The sequence below is a fragment of the Miniopterus schreibersii genome (genome assembly GCF_964146895.1).
Source record: "Miniopterus schreibersii genome assembly, chromosome: 10".
Classification (NCBI taxonomy): Eukaryota; Metazoa; Chordata; class Mammalia; order Chiroptera; family Miniopteridae; genus Miniopterus; species Miniopterus schreibersii.
In genome coordinates, this window is record NC_138110.1 from 15608904 (window position 1) to 15623650 (window position 14747).

Here is a 14747-nt window from a genome sequence, read left to right on the forward strand (position 1 = left end):
CCCCTAACCCTTAAAGTCAATCGAGAACTTCCCGACCTTCGGTATCCATAAACTATCCTGGCCACCATCATGTCCAACTGTTCATTCTAGAAATGGGCAGCTCCTGGTCTACTGACCACTAGGACAATGACAAGGGCAACGGCATCAGCGCTGTGCTACCACCACACAGGTAACATCCGTTCCATCTCTTCATATTCGCTAATACTCTTCTAAGCACTTTGCAAATATAGACTTATTTCACAGCAGCCTTCTGAGGCAGGTACTTCAGTTAGCCCCTCTTGTAGACAGAGCTGAGGCAGGGAGGCGGAGTAATCTGCTGAAGGGCACAGAACTAGGGAGACAGCGAGGTGAAGTTTAGGAGCAAGGAGACATGAGGTGACAGGGGAGGACAGCTGCCTATGTTTGAAATAAATACCTTCCTCCTGCTAATCTATTTTGGGATTTGGCGCTGGGAGTGTCCATCTGTAGACAAAGCCACGCCTTCAGCTCTAGCCCTCACTTGTTTCTCTGGTCTCCACTTTCTGAGTGTAGAGCGGCCGTCCGAGAGACTACGGCCCAAAGCACGTTGGGACAGAAGAGAACTGTGGGGCATGAGAGAGGCAACCAAGAAACAGGGCAGGGAACGCTAGTGTTTTGTTAAAGATTAACAATGATAAAAAGGAAATTCTAATCATTGAGAAAAATCAAAGAGGTGATCCCATTTACATTAAGAAAGGTGTCACGGGGCAGTTCAAGAATTTCTACCTCTAGGAGGAATTCACACTCATAACCAGAAAATAAGTGTTGCTGAGGGTGCAGAGAAAATGGAGCTCTTGCACATTGCTGGTAGGGGTGTGAAATGGTGCAGCCACTGTGGAAAACAGGCTCCTCAATAATATGTTAAACATGGAATGACCATGACTCAACAATTCCAGTTTAGGTATTTACCCAAGATAAATGAAAATAGGTATTCAAACAAATACCTGTGTATGCGTGTTCATGGCAGCACTGCTCACAACAGCCAGGAGGTGGAAACAACCAAAATGCCCATCAACAGGCAAATGGATAAAAACAAAATGTAGTGGGGCCAAGGAGGGAATATTATCCAACTATAAAAAGGAAGTGCTGAAACATGCTACAACATAAACGAACCTTGGAAACATGGTAAGTGAAAGAAGCCAGACACAACAGGCCACATATCGCATTATTCCACTTAAATGAAATATTCAGAATAGGCAAATTCATAAAAACATTAGTGACTGCCAGGAACTGGGGGGGGGGGGGGTAGTAATTACTTAATGGGTAAGGAGGTTCCATTTTGAGTGACCACTACTGGGAATTTGATAGCGGTGATGGCTGCACAACCTTGTGAATGTACTAAATGTCACAGAATTACACACTTTAAGATGAGTATCGTGGCAAGTTTCATGTTATGCACACTACACCACACACAGAAAAGGCTTCCTCCAGGAATCAGGAGGATGAGTTCTCAAGTCAACACCAATCCCCCAACGCCCAGCCACCGGTCACCAAGTGTTTCCATTTATTTCATTTTGGCAATGCCCTCAGCTCATCTTCCTATTCCACTGCTCTCATCATTGCTTTCCTGGATCACTGCAACCTCCTAGGACTGGTCTTTCACTGTGTGCAAACAGAACCTCAATAAAGTTGATTTAAAAATTAAAACGAGTGTAAAGAAATAATTCCCCAAACTATTTGGCCACATACATATTCTATCAGTAAAACATTTTGGGCAAGTGTGTGTGTGTATAAAATTTTCTTTATAAATGATATGCTAATACTATTATTAGCTAGTAATCACAATAAATAATTTTAGAACTGGTACTGACTGATCATTCATTGGCTCCACACTAAATCCTAATGGTGTTAAAATTACAGGAACACCCTTCCCTTTCACTGTCCATATCCAAAATTTCACATATTGAGACATTTGTTTATTTTTCTATTAAAAACATAATTTATAAAGAGTAATCGATGACAACGAAACAAAAGCCAGTTAAATTAACTGGAATTGAGCACATACTTGGCAAGCTGCTTCTCAGCATCAGCACAGAGTTCCAGCAGCCCCATCAGGACAGCAGACACATCCATGTATGGCTCCCACACTGTGAACCCGCGTCCGATCAGGTCGATGGCTGTTCTCCGGATAGTACTATGCGGAGGAAGTTTGGGGCTTGGTGGCTGGAGCAGAAGAAACGTCAGTGCCTTGCCTAAAATTACAAAATAAAAGGCAGAGCAATAAAGTAATTTTACTTTTGTGATGTTTTCTTTGAAGCGTATTTTAAAATATAAACCACTTTGGGTTTCTTTCTTTTTTAACTGGAAAAGGGTTTTGAACAATAAGATGATAAAAGATCTCGAGTTTACAGTATGCTCAGCCACGTAGTTTAGAGGAATAACTTAAGTTACAATATCTTATACCATGTTCTGAAGTGTTTTAATTCCATAAAAATTACATATAAGTATACATGATTTCAACACATATCAGTGATCCTAAACTTCCAGTGTTTCTCCCTACTAGGCATTCTGCAAAATGGAGATGGCTTCAAATGATGGAATATGGTATTTCTTCACCTTTCTTCTGCATCTAACAGAGTTCATGTGTCAAACACTTCCCACCGGTGACACATCTCATTACAGACCATGTTCACCCACCGGGTGAGGGATGGAGGGATGGAGCGGGTGCGTGAAAAAGTGTCCCCTCCACCTTCTGTGTTCTGATTGAGTACGATGCTGTCAGGTGTGCAAGAAATTCTTCATGCAAGTTGGTTACATTAGAAACAGCTCTATGTGACATTTAAATCTGTTGAAATGATCTAGATTTTAATTAACGTGTCCTGCTTTCTGGTGAAGATAAGGCTGACAGTTTGTATACATGTGCCTAGTGGCGATTAAGCTGCAAAAGCCTATCCACTTCAAAAGGCATTGTGACACTTCAAAAAGAAAAACATGACTGTGTTTGTGGACTGTGAAGAGCAAACTGCAATTTAGAAGAGGTTTTTTGTTTGTTTGTTTTTTGAGGGGAAGAGATGGAACAGTTTATAAATCATAGAATAGTATATTGGATAGGGGAGCATGGGCTTCATATTTAAGACAGAGAATGAACCACAGTTTCATAACTTACTAGGGGGTAGGCTTAGGAAGGCACTCCATGAGCCTCAGTTTCCCTGTCTGTAAAATGGGGGTAATAATAGCTACCTCTCTTGAAGCGCCCAAGTGGGAAATGAATGTCAATAACCGGCAGTCAGGGCTCATGATGAAAAAGTTGAACTGGTCTGATTCAAAATTAAGAATGTGACATATAAACTTTAATGCAGTCAACAAAGAAAAACACTTATGTTATAGCCGACTCACTGTTAAGTGAGAATGGACCTAAATGCAGGTGAAGAGAGGTGAAGGGCACCGCCGAGCCAGGACAGGAGTCTGACTGCAGTCTGCAGATCAGTAGACCTGAACCTCTCGGGCACAGAACCATCCAAGGATCTGCTGAAAGCCATCAGTCCTTCCCCAGGAAACTACCTATGTGTACCGATCTACCAAATTCTGCACAAAAATGTTCAGGAGGTCACGGACCTTGTGTTAACAACGTCTGCAGTAAACTAGAAAGGTACCCATAAGGAAAGCCTCCTTGGGAAACAGCCCCCAATGCACACTTCATTCATGCCTGCATCTGTAAATTTCATTCTCCTGCTCAGCCATGTAAATGTAACACGGAAAGCTTCAAGTTTTGTCGATCGCAAAATTATAAACTCCTTAAAAAGAGTGATCCATCCATTGTTGGCCATTTTCTGCCAGCACGTATGTGGCCTTTACCCCAGGAGATTTTTAAATATAAGTACTTCTGTGCATTTCCCTTTTCCTCAGCTCGTTTACTAGCTCCCTGAGGGTAGAAACTGTGTTTCATATAACTTTGCATCTCCCACACCACCAAGCACAGAGCTCTGCACACATTATGGAACTAAAGTTTAAATTAGATCTGCCTTTACAGCATGTACATTTCTAACACAGCTCCCTGCCCCAGTTTGTCAGAATAATATTTCAAATGTCAGGAAATCTACCACTTTGTTTATTCTTTACTTCCAGAAAGTCGCAGGAGCTGCAGAGAAGCCTCCACCGCTGCTCAGAGCAGGCGTCCAATCTAAGGGCTAGGGCTCCCTGGCGTGTTTCCTGGGTAAGTAATATTGCAGAGGGGAAGTCAAGTTTCCTAAGTACAACGTTTTATAGCATTTCTATCATCATTTTCCTTAACTGCACTCGACCAGGTCTGTATTCCTGTCAGGTGGGAGCACTCTGGCAATACTCAGGACTGGCTGGTTTCTCTGTGGTGTGAACTCTAGAGGCAGCTTCCTCACCACTCTGACAATTTTTTCCAGAGAGCAATAATAAACAATAAGTGGTCAATTTCTGGATATTTTCCATCATTTTCCTGACAAAGAGGAAAGGACAGCCTAGGGGATGCGATCATTGCCCTCCAATGAGATGGCAGGAAGGGGAAAAATAGTCAGGGTTCTCCAAAAGAGCCCTGGCCCTGCCATGGCCATGGCCAAGTGTGACGCACCCTCACAGAGAGGGTGCGCAGGTCAGCAGGAAAGACAGGCCCCAGCAGCACCGCCACCTCTCCCTCCAAGTCACTTCCAGGAAAACTCTCCTCCCACATCTCTCCTTTATTCTCCTCAAAGTCTCTAGGTAACAGACAGTAAAGGTCTCACACCCACAGTCTGGCAGGCCAGGTGTGGGACATCGAGAGAAGTGGAGTGAAAAATGCCTATTTAAACACACATTTTCAATCTACTAGGAAAATATGATGCTTTTCTACAATGTTCTGTTTTGGAATTATAACGACATACAAATGTTACAATTCCACATCTGTCTCTCACAACTTCTTCCAAAGAAAACATGTAAAAAATAGAAGATGAAGAGGATTTTTCAAGTTTACCTTTTGGTTTCTAGCCTTGTTAATAGGAACCTTACGACTTTAATGCTATGGGCATTTATGACACTGATGTTCTGAAGGAATAACCTAGGAAGCCTAAGACTTCGAACTTCCTGATCACATGTTCTTCCTGCTGATACTAAGGAATCAACCTTTAAGAGATGCTGGTATGATAATAAAAAGGGATAGATATATTTATGCTTTTCTCAACTTATATTCTCTAATTTAGGGTCAGTTTAACTTATAATTCCATATGATGCAGGTGTTCTGCAAAATGGACCAGGCGATGAAAAAGCCAAAATGAAGGTAATGACAGTCGCTTCCCTACAGAGAGAAAAAGTCTCATGACTGGAGAGTTTTATTAATTTGAACTTTATCTGTCAGAATTTTCTTAAGTCTTTGGTTACCCAATAAAGACTGAACCTGTATAGGATGGAATCTAACATTGTACAGAAGTAAAAATTGACTTATTTTACGTAAATGCCCCATTATTCCACAGTGCCTCACGGAGTAAGCAAGGTGGGCAAAGATGCTATCATCCCCCATCATAACTAATTCCTTCATAAAAGCTCTCCAGTGGCAGTATTAAAAATTCAAGAAAGTGGCCTGACATTCATTCAAGGCTTCCCACAATCTGGTCCCAATCTATTCATCCAAAGATTCATATAATGACTCTTCACAGAGTATTGCTATGTTGTACTAAGTGCTGGGGAAACAAAAGGGGGTAAGTTCTTTGCCTCAAGGAAATTCATCCTAGTTCAGACACAGGTGAGCAACCAGGTAATTTGAATATACTATGTATGAACAGTGTTATATTTATAAGCACAAGTTATCAAGACAGAATTTAATAGAGGCCCTTAACCCCATCTTAGGGGTATGAGAAGGCTTCCAGGGAAAGGTGACTCTATACCAAAACCTAAAGAAGCTGGCCTCTCAAAGAGAGGAGCATGGAAAGAAAACACTCCAGGCAGAGAGACTTGCATGTCTAAAGACCAGGAAATGAGCAAGAATATAGCAGAACTAAGGGATTCCACAAGGGTCACCATGGCTGAACATACTGGTGGGGGAAAAGGGTTTGAGACAGTGGGCAAGGGGGAGAGAGGGCAAAGATGATGAGACGTGAGGCAGGACAGGCTCTTAGAGCCTGATCACAAAGGGGTAAGATCAGATTTTCATTTTAGAAATCAATACTCAGGTTGTCTTGTGATTAGAAACAGACAAGCCCTACTGTCTTTTTAATTGTGATCCACTTATCCCTAGCCAAATGGATTAAATAGAATTATAGAATTTTCTAATTAAAAGGACTTTAGAAAAATCTGATCTATTCCTATGTTTTGGATAAGATAACTGAGAACCATAGTAGGCAAGTGGCTAGCTGTAGGCCTGGGTAAGAGTCATAACCAGTACACTTTACAGTGATGTTTTATTCATGACACTCGACCCAACTACGGATTCAAAAGTATATCCTTTATAATCAAGCTCTTCCTTCATCTGAATTATCAAATAATTGAAGCTGCAGTTACCAGTGTCTGCAAAACAGATTAAATAAATTATATGTTTTATCTTTTCTCATACAATGAGAAGGTTGCTATAACTGGTTCAACACCTAAATATAACCATACCAAGTTCCTCTAATCGCCTTGGCTGTAACTTAGTTGCATCATGGTCACAAAATTGTTCACTGCACATCCAGCACTGCGTCCACCTTCCAGGCAGGAAGAGGTCATGTGCCAGGTAAGTCAAGCCCCTTTTTAAATCTGATTATATTTCATCGGCCAGTATCACATCATGTAATAATTCCCCTCGTTTCAAGGAAGGGTGGGAAATGCAGTTTGTTAGCTGGGTGCACAGCCATCTTCAAAACAACTGAGGTTTTGTTCACAGGGAAGGGGAGAATGGTATTGCACAGGTAGGTAGAAATTTCTGTCACATCTTTCCTGCTTATGTTAGAATGAAATTATTATTATTAATGTAGCAATTACCTCCCATACATTTAGCAAACAACAGTAAAGCATATCTTGGAATTTGTTCTATTGTCTAAAGCTAATTTTATTCCTTTATTTTCATTTTATTTTATTACCTTTTCCCATCTGCTAATAAAGTTCCCTAGGACATATGAAAATTTTAAAAAATACTTTTATGTTTGTCATAGGCTTAGCACAATGCCTTATAGTCTGTAAGTACTTAATATATATTGTTGCTTTGGCAAATACTAAAAATTACGTTATGCTATATACACTTGGCACAGTCAAAAAATTATACACAGATCAGAAACATCCAAGAGCCTGCCAAATACTTTGCCCATGGCAAAATTTCCATGGTTGTATAGTGAAATGATAAAAGTATAAACAATGTAATAATAAGTCCTTTTCATAAACCTAAATTTATTCAACTTAAAGGAGTGCTTATTCTAAGGTTATTTTCTTACTACTTTTTTGGTGAATAAAAGTTTTTTTTTTAATAAAATGAAGAGTATTTTTTTTAATGTTTGTACTCAGCAACATAAAAAATTTAAAACACTGCTAAATACCCTCACATCTTATTTTTGGAAATTTTACTGGCCCATGACATTGAAAAGCTTGGAAACAACTGCTATTTATAACACATTTACTGTCCCAAGGAACTATAAGGGTACCTTCTCCCACTATAATTATCCTGCTCTCACTGGCTCATGACAGAGACTGCCAAGAGGCTCCTAACTCAACTTGTTACAGGGTGAAGTTCAACATTATTCAAGTCAACCTGGGACCGTATTCAAGGTCAAGTTACCAGATTGGTCTTTCTTAACTGTAAGGCAGCTGAGTAGTACAGATACTCTGGCAGCTTTGTAGTGGGAACTTGGCGAGTAGCAGGCCCTCCATCACCACAACCCCTGTAATCTAGTCAAATGTCCAAATGAACTACCAAAATGCAGACAGCCTCAGAACACTGGAAAACAAATCAAAACGAAACCCTTTAAAAAGCAGAAAGCACAAAAATCCAGCCTTGGATAAATCACAATTAACTTAGGCCCTCTGGCAGCTGAGAGACTAATTCTGTTGTCATGCAGTCAAGAGTGATAACAGTAGCTCATATTTTAGTGCTATTTTATCTCAAGCTTTTTGTGTGTGTGTTCCAACTTCAATCCTGCTGTTTTTAAAAGTGCTACAAAAGAGCAAAGCTGCAAGAAAATATTTACTCTTTGCTGTGACAGCAAAATGCAAAAGATGAGAAGAGGACTGGGACAGAGATAGCAAAACAAAGCCCATATAAATAGTGGTCAAAAGACTGACAGTGTTATACTGTGACTAAGTATATATACACACACATACACACACAAACTGTTGTTTTGCTTTGTTAAGATGATTGTTGTCCAATCATAAACTGGCCAATAAAAAACATCAATTTAAAAAAAATTTGTAGTATCTGGCTGGTTATAATGAGCAGCCCTTTTAGAAGATTGCTATACAGGCCATTACTCACACACACACAAGGGCTACTAACCAGGTAATAATTAATTTGTTTTCTGGAGTATTTATTTGTCCTTATTACAAAGCATAGGCTTACCACATAATGTACCCTACATTTACTGAATGCCTAGTATATGAAAACACTGTTAAAAATAAAGAACTATAGTTAGATATTTCTAGTCTTGGTATCGGGTGTTATTTTCAGTATCATTCATTTGATGATAAATAACACTTTAGACTTCTTTTACTCACTGAAAACACACATATACTCAGAGCCAACTGCCAGTTATAGCCACTAACCAGAACACCTTTAAAACTAACTCAAACCTTTATTTCCATACAACTACAGATCCTACTAACATGATATGTCCATGATCTGAACATGAATCAGGTATTTTTTTACCCAGTTTCTATTTGCGTAAAAAAAGCACTAAATAAGAAAAATTCACTTAAAATGTCGTACAAAATCAGTGACATTTTAACATTTTTCTCCAGCTGTCCATTTTTAATTTTATTTCCTTTTTTGGGGGGGTAGGGAGGGCTAAGTTTCCCCTCCCAGGATGCTTCCTTTGAAGCATGAACCCCCACAGGAACCCATGGACACCTCACAGGCAGTTTCTCTAAGCAGCTGGGAAGAAGGAACAGGCCCTGGAGAGCGGAAGAGGTTGGAGGGGAAAGATGCAGAGCAAAGAGTGCATCACACAGGGACCGGGGACCTTGACTGCGCAGGGCTCCTTGCTGAAGGCAAGGGAACTTGGCCTTTAGGGCAGCCAACGCTCACCGAAAACCATGGCCATAGAGAGCAATGATAAGAATTAGAAAATAGCCCGGTCGAGCATAGCTCAGTGGTTGAGCATTGACCTAGGATACGGGAGATCTTGGTTTGATTCCCGGTCAGGGCACATGCCCGGGTTGCGGGCTCGATCCCCAGTGGGGGGCGTGCAGGAGGCAGCCGATCAATGACTCTCTCACCATTGATATCTCTCTCTTTCTCTTTCCCTCTCCCGTCTTCTCTCTGAAATTAATAAAGATATATTTTTTTAAAAAGAATTAGAAATTAAAACAGAAGCCATAGTCAAACCATATTTATCAAGGGAGAATGAAATTCTCTTACTAGAAATATTATAAAATCATAGAATTTCAGAGAATTTCCCAAAGAGCTCTCAGAGATCACTGATGATTATTACTGCTGAACTGCGACAGGGGATATATATAAGCATTTTCTTGGGCGTTGGTCCGGCCTAGGATAGTTAAGACAAACTTGTTCCTCATATTTAAAAGAAAATTATGAATAAAGAAATGGCCACTAACCATCCTTGGCTCTAAATAGTAGAGAAGGGAAAAAAGGTCATATTAAAAAATACATTAATTAATAGCTCAATTACAAGGAAATTCCTGAGGGAGAACATATTCTATGCACTTTAAACCAAACGAATTTATGATGATTTATGCCATTACAATGAGTGCAAAATGAATTAATAATGATTGGCCACTTATTTCAAAGTGTAACCAAGAGAATGAAGCCCTTTTCCATTTGCTAATGTCCATCAAAGAACAAGGATGGTAGAGTGATGTCTAGAATTCCATTCCTCTGCTTTATACAGGTACTTAATCTGATTAAAAATAATTCCAATGCAGAGTGCATTGTTCATGGACATAGAATAATTAACAAACATTTCTACAACTAGATGTTTTGCATTAGTGCAGTTATTAAAAACTGCTTTTAAACTTCTAACATCCTGCATGGCATAAAAGGCAAGTCATCATTTTCTTTTAGTAAAACACATAAAATAACTTTGTTAAATTAGGAAATTAATTTGATGAAGATATTTTAAAACTCATTAATCTAATATTAGCTTAATCAAAACAGTCCCGATTCAAAGTAATTAGCTGTTTCTTGTCCTACAATGAGAAATGCATAAAATTGAAAAGCTCCTTTATTCAAAGTATTTTTTTCCTGCTCTATTCTGAGTTATAAATGAACTAAGTTGTGATATACAGTGAAATTTACTCTCATCTTGCTTTGGGTAGTTAATGTATTTGGGATGGCAGACTCAAACTGGAGGTAGTCTTATCTTCCTATAAACAAACAAGAGAATGTTATCTACTGCACATAGTCTTTTTCGGCCTATGGAAGGTAAAAAGTGCTGTTTGACAGTGTGAGGGCAGCAATAAAAAAGTAAAATAACAGAAGTTCATGATGTCTAAGAGGTAAAAAGGAAAAAATCCATTAATTTACCAAATCTTTAGTTGAGTGGTCCAAACATTTCTATGTCCTATTCTCAAAAGGTGTAGGATTATTGAATGACATGAGCGGGAGGTGGGGAGGGAAGGAGACAGTAGAACAGGAGGGTTTAAGTTCCAGCTCTAGCACCTACTGGTTGAGCGATCCTTTTACTCATTTGATATTTACTAGTGCAGGCTGTGTACCAGGCACTGTTTTAAGTGCAGGATAAACAAGTCGGCTCTCATGAAGCTTACATTCTAACTGGGACATAAAAATCAAATGCACAAATATATATGTCAAGTAGTACTAAGTCCTGTGAAGAAAAATAAAGCAGAGTTAGAGTGTCGAAAGTGACAGGGAGGGAAGGACTCTGTAGAAGGTGACATTTAAACAAAGGCCTGAGTGAAATGAACGAGGCATGTGGAGTTGCTATGTGCAGATGGTCTTGAAGCCATGGGACTGGTGGTGATCCCTGGAGAATGAGGGCAGGTACAGCAGAACTTTCATAGGTTGGAAAGAAGAGGAACATCAACAGTGAGTACAGGTGGCTAACGAGGTGGGAGAAACAGGAGAGGGCAATGGCATAGAAAGCAAGGGAAGAAAAGTTCCAAGTTTCTACATTGCTGGAATTACATGCTATCAAGAGACAGAGACAAGGGCTAAGACTTGCTTATTGGGTTTGGCAATGCATAAGTCACTGATGATCTTATTGAAAGGTTTCAGTGGCGTGAAAGGCAGAAAAGCCTGATTGAAACAGATTGAGGAAAGAATGGTAGCCAAGGAAAGAAGGGAAGGTAAATATAGTCAGAGTATTTATTATAGAATGGACACCATTATACTTTGATTCTTATGACTACCAATAATTTAGCATCCTTCTATAGATATACAATGAGAAACAAAATAAATGAGTATCTCTGATATAGTATTTCTCACTGAAAATGAATAAAGTAGTATTCCATGTTCTATGCATAGCTTCCATCAGCCTTCTCTGGGCCCGTTCACCTCCAGGAGCCAACCAACCAGAGTGAGTCTCTGGCCTTCAAGGCAGACAGGCCTCTCCAGGGATGAAACTCCCCTAAGCTGCAGCTGATCACTTCTGATAGAAATGCATCTTAACCCTTTCTGGTCATCTGTACACCATGCAGCATGTACTACATCTCCAAAGTAACTGACTTACCACTCAATCAGAAGGCTCATACTCAGTTATTTTATGAATTTGCACTACTCTAGAGCTTTTAGAATTTAATTATTATTAAAAATACATGAAATCAAAACAATGACATTTTCCAAGAAATATCATAAATTTAATGTTAACCAAAAATATGACAAAAAACACAAATGTTTCAATGGTAACTTCCTAATTGCCCCTTCTTTTAAAATAATTCCCACAGACTAAGTAAGGTAGTGATCATTACAAAATAAATCACCAAGTAGTTTCTAGGTAGTCTAGTGGAGATTAAAATTACATGAAAAATTACTTGATCCCTTTTCTAATAACCACACTAAAATATTCAACTGGAACAAGGAACTACTGAATGTTAAACCTTTATAGTAAGTAGTGCAAGACTGGAGGGACTTACCCTTAGTGGACACTAAAAAGTTAGCTGCGATATGGAGACTAGAGTAACCAGAGGCAACATAAACTCAGAATTGTTTTACATGCAGGCAGATGGACAAATACCAACATTCTCAATACCAGCACTCTAAATGTTTCCTTTCTACGCATTTATTTTACTGAAGTGGAGTAAGGAGGAAGAAAAAAAAAAGATGAACAAACAAGAGTCACTCTGCTGCCCGTTTCTCAGTCTGGACATCTTTGTTTAAGCTTTGACTCGGCTTAAATGAACGAATTAATATTGACAAAAACATCAACTAAGCTAATGAGTTGTTAGTTAAGGCAATAAACATGTCACATTAGAGTCAGCGCAGTAAAGAGGTAATTAGCCCTGCAAAAGCCCTGCTGATTGGAGCTGTTGAAATCCTCGCTCTTAACCTCTCAGTCCATTATCTAACCCAGGGGTGGCTGTGAATGGGGACTCGCTGTAAACTGCAGCCTTCCAGAGCCCCCAAGCCGGCACCGAGAATTCTGGGATGAAAGGGTGTAGGTGGGTTTACAAGACAGCCATCAGCAAAGCTCCATGAAAAGCTGGAACAGAGCTCTTTTGGGACTAAATGTTAACATCAAAGAGAGAGGGCAAACATATTTCCAAAGAATTACTTGGGGGTATATGTATTTTTTTAAAAACTCATACATAGCAATATAGTAAGTAACATAGGACATGACAAAGGAAAAGTCACTCCAACTACAAAACTCCGTTTCTTCTACAAATAAGGATGCTCTGATCCCTTCAAAATAAAGGGCCAGTTACCATAATACAATGAATTCCTGACTATCTTGGTTATAGAGGCAACCAAGATCACAATTAAAATCATACATAATAATTTATATTCATTTAAGACAAAAAACATACACATAGTACTACCCTTCTGAAATATATATTGACATTAGTACAAATTATCCTTCAGAGCAGCTTGCTCCAGGGTTTTTTTTAAACTTCTTGCTAATTTTACCGATTTGGCTTTAGGACAACCCAAACTAGCATTGCAAAGTCTATGTTGAAAAAAACGTTAGATGCTTACAGAAAAGTCACAAATGGTAGGACAGAATCCATGAGTTAAAATGCAACATTTATGAGTAAAATGCCTACTCTCTGGATTAGTGGACTATTCCTGAAATAAAGCAAAAAACCATACTGAAGACCACAATTGCAATTTGCATAATATTTATAATTAAGTTTCCCCCCAACAGATCAAACGTAAGCTGTTTTGACATTGCTACTAATATTACATATGCATATAAATCTGTTAATTGATACTAATCTATGCCTATAGATTAACTGATACTACACTATCAGGAAATATGTATGTTTCCTTTGAAATATTTGTTTTTCTTTTGAGCTTTGAAGCAAACACATCATGAATTCAAGATGACATTCATTTTACACATTTTCATAATTTTATGCTATTTTCTTTTACAAGGGAGGGAAACGTTCCACCGCACTTTTGTTCTTACGCAAGTTTGATGAAAGAAGTGGTTAGACGCGCAGTTCCTCGCCACCACTGGCGCGAATGTGTGCTGTGCGTGTCTGGGTGTCAGAGGAGAGGCTTGGGACGTTTACTATACAGTAAATCAATACGCACTTTCTTTTTCAGGCTGAGTAATTTCGAAAGGGGCAGGAAGTAATTAGCTGCCTCACACCTTATTGGCTAGTGTATGGTTCTAATGTATTTTAAAAATTTTCCCTCAATATAGTTTCTTTGAACTAAATTTGAAAAACAGCTATGTGTGGCTTAATTTTCATTTATTAATTCTTTTACATGATCAAATTTAGATTGCAAAGTACTATAAACCAGTCTTCATTTTCAATAGAAGTCACACTGCAAACTAAAATAAGGAAAGCTTTTTTCCTGTTGTTCTACTGTCACTGGTGGCCAAGTATAACCTGGAAGACAGGCTACAGTATTATTTACTTCTTATATTACACACAGAGCATATAAAAATGTCCAAATACTTTTAAACTGTCTAGGAGCAATAAGGAAAAATAAATAAGACTGTCAAAGTATTTTTAAGACTTCACATCCATGTATGGATTTAATTTGATACAGTTATTTATATAATAACTTCATAGCTAAGCAGTGTATCGTAGGACAATACATTCAATCTTGTGTTTCTATCCCAACATACTTGAAGAACATGACACATTGGCAAACCCTGTCTTACTGTGGCAGGTCGGGAGCAGAGAGCCATGGGTGTAACCTGAGCAAGTCCTCTGGGTGATTCGGGTATGTTCCCACTCCACACCTGCCCCGTCCCTTCTAGTTAGGAGGCAAAAGCGACCCTCCTCTCCCCAGTGACTGAAAGCCCGTGGACGGCAGTAGAGGGCTACGAAGTAAGAATTGGATTCTAATCCCAAATCGACAACTTGATGCCAGTTTGATCTTGGGTAACTTAAACTGGGTATTTGTCCCCTCATCTAATGCGATACAAGGAGCTGGAGAAGAGACCTACTTCCTGAGCTGATAGAATTAAATGATGTCACACACGCTCTGCCTAACACGGGGTCGGCTCCTGACATGT

The 14747-nt window shown here is 39.2% G+C and overlaps 1 protein-coding gene across 3 annotated transcripts in view; it reads right to left on the reverse strand.

Moving 5' to 3' along the window:
* The window catches only part of WDR7 (WD repeat domain 7), a 271518-nt gene that overhangs the window by 84734 nt on the left and 172037 nt on the right, over nt 1-14747 (reverse strand). For all 3 annotated transcript variants that reach the window (XM_081150203.1, XM_081150201.1, XM_081150202.1), the window contains one exon: nt 2024-2210. In XM_081150203.1, coding sequence (XP_081006329.1) covers nt 2024-2210 — 187 coding nt within the window. The remainder of the gene's footprint in view (nt 1-2023; nt 2211-14747) is intronic.